The 4,464-nt window shown below is 51.6% G+C and overlaps 1 protein-coding gene across 1 annotated transcript; it reads right to left on the bottom strand.

Moving 5' to 3' along the window:
- Positions 1-1,078: 1,078 nt before the first annotated feature.
- On the bottom strand, positions 1,079-3,964 carry LOC118883599 (TAF5-like RNA polymerase II p300/CBP-associated factor-associated factor 65 kDa subunit 5L). The gene is given in 3 exon segments (XM_036830596.1): positions 1,079-1,989; positions 2,991-3,664; positions 3,667-3,964. Coding segments are annotated over 3 exon segments (1,764 nt in total). The 5' UTR covers positions 3,959-3,964; the 3' UTR covers positions 1,079-1,191.
- Positions 3,965-4,464: the final 500 nt, after the last annotated feature.

Below are 4,464 nucleotides of genomic sequence, written 5' to 3'. Positions count from 1 at the left end.
TACAAACTACTATGTATAAAATATATAAGCAACAAGGATACCTTTTTTTTTTCTTGAAACTAAATACATTTTAATAGAAAACAAAATACAAAATAACTCTTTTCAGAAAACAGAAATATTTAATCCTTTTTCCACAAATTAGAAGTTGCTTTATCCTCAGAGCATAGTTTTCGACGCGTGTGTTCGTACTTAAGATTTGTTTCACAGACTGTTCATTAAACTGCTATTGCAAAGCAGGAGGTGGGAGGGACAATCTCCGGGGGAAAAGATGCTGGAAAACCACATCTCAGAATCATTTGGAAATTCAACCTTTTCTAATTCTACCTTTTGACTTCTCACTTCCAATTATTTTCATTTCTTTACCACAATCTATCCTTTCAGTGGAGAGAATTGTTAATAGAAGTGCAGCCACGAAAAGAATCTATCCCACCATCACTGCAAGAGCGCAAGACTTTCTCAATCAAAGCCACCCACCCACTTCTAGAAACATGTCAGCCGGAGTGATCAATCTGTCACCCAGAAATTTTCCTTCTCCCAATACACTGTACGACCAGATTCTCTGAATTCCCTGAACCTCAAAATTCCAAGTATCACAGCCAGTGCCAGGAGTAAAACCTGAAAGATGAGAGCAGAGAAGGCCCCCTCTGCCAGTGCTAGGTTTCCTCTTCTCATTAATAATAATAATTATAATTATAATAACAATAATAAAAAATCCTTGTTCTCTGTAATCACGAAAAAGGAAAGACATTTGCCAGGATGACCCCGCCCCCTTTCCTAGTTCCCACCCCCGAATTCTACCCAGATAGAGTCCCTTCCACCCAGTGACCCTAGAGCACTGCTCCTGGGGAGGGCGCCCAGCAAACCTCCTCTGGCCAAGTGCAGCCCCGGCAAGGTGAGGGCACCATGGCTCCAGAGACAGGAAGGGGCCAGCACGAGGACACAGCGGGATCTCTGTAATTCTTGATCTCACGTTCGTTCCCTGTCACTGCCCTTCCTTCCCCGTCCTTCCACACTTGGGGGCTGAGCGAAGGGTGGCGGGCTCAGGATGTCCGCGGGACGAGGGGGCACGAGGGGGGATGCGGGGGGACACAGGGAGTCCTTCACAGTCAGTCAGTGATTCCATCCGTCTGTCCTAAGACCTGCCGTCTGGAGCCCTTCGCACGCCCCAGTCCATTACATCAGAGATAAAAATCAATGTTCCTGATTTTCTTGTGTGATTCCGGTCACCAGCAGGAGGTTGCAGGCCATGAACTGCATGCTCAGCACATTGCTCATCTGGCCGGTGTAAACGCCCACGAGCTCGCTGGATGAGCCGTCGGCGGGTGCGCTGTAGTGCGCGCTCCTGATGTCCCAGACGTGCACCGAGTTGTCCATGGAGGCCGACGCGATCAGGCTGCTGTCCGGGCTGAAGGTGAGGCTGGTGATGCTGTCCGTGTGGCCCCGAAGCTCTTTGTAGAGCGTCCCGGACGCCAAGTCCCACAGCTTCAGCCGCTGGTCCTCGCCCGCCGATGCCAAGTACTTACAACTGGGGGAAAAGGCCCGAGAGAGCACAGGGCCTCGGTGGCCCGTGAAGAGCCTCACCGAGTTCCACTGCTGGGTGCTCCACAGCCGGACCATCTTGTCGGTCGAGGCCGTGGCTAAGTAGTTGGAATTGGGGTGGAACTTGATGCAGTCCATGTCCGCTAGGTGCCTGGCGTAGATGCGCAGCGGGTGCATCCGATCAAACGACCACAGCCTGGCCGTGCAGTCGTGGGACCCGCTGGCGAAGTACAGGCTGTGAGGGCTGATGTCCAGGTCCCACACGGGGTAGGCGTGGCCCCGGTACAGCACGGTGTTGGTGAAGATGCCGAGGTCCCAGTACCTGATGGACATGTCCTCAGAACAGGAGAGCAGCCCTGAGCTGTCCGCAAGGAACCTGGTGCTGTACACTGGCCCGCAGTGTCCCCGCAGGACCCTCATCTCTGTGCCTGTGTTATCGTCCTCGTCGTCCTGCGGGGACACATGCATGTGCACACACACACACAAGAAAAGAGTGTTTAGTGGTCCGTCACGGAAAACAAACATCTAGAAACAAACAGACCTGCTTGGGAAACAGCACCTGCTCAGTAAATGACCCTGCTTTTTAGGGTGATTCCAGGAGAAGAACTCTTAATTGCATAACTGAATAAAATGTCTCCTACAACTTACAAACTGCCTTCCTTAAATTCACCTCGCAGCTAAGACTACAGCAAGGCTGTTAGTGCAGAGCGATGACTGTGGACCTTACTCTTAGGTTGAGGAGAACCGATTTCCAGAGCAATCACTCAAAAAGATGTACTTTTGAACTTATGTTCTTAGATGCTTTTATTCTACTGGCATGTCTTCGCCCGTCAGTCTCAGCTGCTTTGTAGGCCATGCTGCTCCCTGTCTCTAGTCCATTTAGAAAAATCCCCACGTGCCTGTTACTGCCACGCCTGGGGCCAGTGATGGAGGCAGGCGTGGTTTCACTTCGAGATTTTTCTACAGAACCGCTGTGGGAGTTCAGCCAAAAATAAAACCTGGACATACCACAGAAATAACAGTAGGCCAGGAAGGTGCAGCCATCAGTAAATTATGCTCACGTCCTGTGACCAGGCATGAATGGCTGGTGTCCAAAAGGAAAGAACAGTTTTGAAACCGTGACTTTCTGGAGGGTCTCAAATATTTTCCCAAATTAACAAACGAGGCATGGATTCAGAATTGGTCTAAATAAAGCCAAGTGACTCATGTGAGTCTTGGAAATGAATCCCTACGTGTGGCAGAAAGACGAGTCGTGGTGTGGGGGGAGAGCCCCTCTCCTCATCCTCTTCCCCACAAGCACACTGTGTTCAAAGCCACTGTCCGTTCATTCTCTCGCCGACAAGCTCCTTATAACTGCAGCCGTCCTCACCCTGGAATTCATAAAGTCAAGTGACCTCACTGGAAGAGCAGGGGGTAGGATGAAGATTCTTGGACCAGTTTGCCTTGTAAGCCTCCTTCTCCAGGATATCACAAGCCAAGTGGATGCGGGACATGTCTACTTGATGGGGTTCGGATTTTAACTTCTTGGAACGCAGACTCCACAGTTTTATACAGGAGTTGTCAAAGCCAGCGGCGAGCAGCTTGCTGTCCAGGGAGACCTCCGCCGTGTTCAGCAGCTGCTCCGTGTTGTAGAAGGCGTAGAAGCAGATGGTGGTGAGAGAGGTGGGGCCGTCCTTGACACGCTTAATGCTCTCCTGCAGGACCTCCAGCGTGGCCTCGTTCTGCAGGATGGGCGCGGTCATGTCGGCAGGCTCCAGGCCGCCGCCCTCACCCCGGGAGGGGCCGCCGCTGGCGTAGAGCTGGTAGTCCGTCCTCTTGGCGGGCTGCACGTCCAGGTGGATGTGCCAGGTGAGGACTCTGCACAGCGCGGTGTTATTGTCACTCTGGAGGTAGCAGAGAAGGTAGTTGTAGCTGCCTTCCTGCAGGAGGACCACGTACTTGTTGTCCAGGAAGGCCCACAGCCGGAAGTTAGACAGGATGTCCTGGATGGTCTGGGTGGTCTGCAGCTGCTCGATGACGTCCTTCTGGCTGGAATTCTACAGAAACATTCCATGGAAGCAGCTGTAAAAGCTTTCCACTGTGCTCTTGGGACTGTTCTGGACCAGGTTGAGGTGGAGGTAGACAGAGGGTAGAGGAGAGGCATCACTTCGTGGCTGTGCTGGGATTCAGAATCGGTGAGGAAATTCCACAGCAGTCCAAACTGCACTTCATATTGCTGGGGCTCTGCCTGGCAAGGGGCCGCAGACACTATGTTGGCACAACCAGATTCTGATTGGACTGTGAGGCTGGTAGCCATCTCCTCGGTGCTCTGCAACAGCCGCAGGCCTTGCTTCAGCGGGCCGTCCGCGTCCCCGTACTGCCGGCGTTTGAGGTAGCAGGACACGGCCATCTGGATCTGCTCGGTGCGTACCCGTTTCATGATTGAACATCCAAGGCAGCTCCTGCTCCCCCCACCGCCGCCAGGGTCGCCCCGCGTCCACCTCCGTCGTCTCCGCGGCAGGCTCACGCTCCACGGCTGGCTCAGCTGGGCCTCTGCGCCCCATGCCCCGCCGCCCCCGCGGCGGCTCTGGGCTGCAGCCCCATGACTGATTGACACGGAGCCTCCGTGGGCTGGGCCTCGACGCGCAACCGTCTCCAAGGATACCTTTTATAGCACAAGAAATTATGGCCATTATTTTATAATAACTTTTAATAGGGTATAATTTGTAGGAACACTGAATCACTATGCTCTACACCTGAAACTAATATAATATTTAAATCAACTATTCCTCAATAAAAAACAAAGAAAAAAACATTTGATAACATGTACTATTAAATATGCTTGAATAATTATCATAAAAACGTAAGTATTTTTATTTTTTAAAAGGTAAGTAAAAACGACAAGATTGTGTGAGGGAAAGTGTTCAGTGGGTAGTTAAAGCATCC

The sequence above is a fragment of the Balaenoptera musculus genome, chromosome 17 (genome assembly GCF_009873245.2).
Source record: "Balaenoptera musculus isolate JJ_BM4_2016_0621 chromosome 17, mBalMus1.pri.v3, whole genome shotgun sequence".
Lineage (NCBI taxonomy): Eukaryota > Metazoa > Chordata > Mammalia > Artiodactyla > Balaenopteridae > Balaenoptera > Balaenoptera musculus.
The sequence above is the reverse complement of the archived record's forward strand: the minus strand, read 5'-3'. Positions and strand labels throughout refer to the sequence as shown.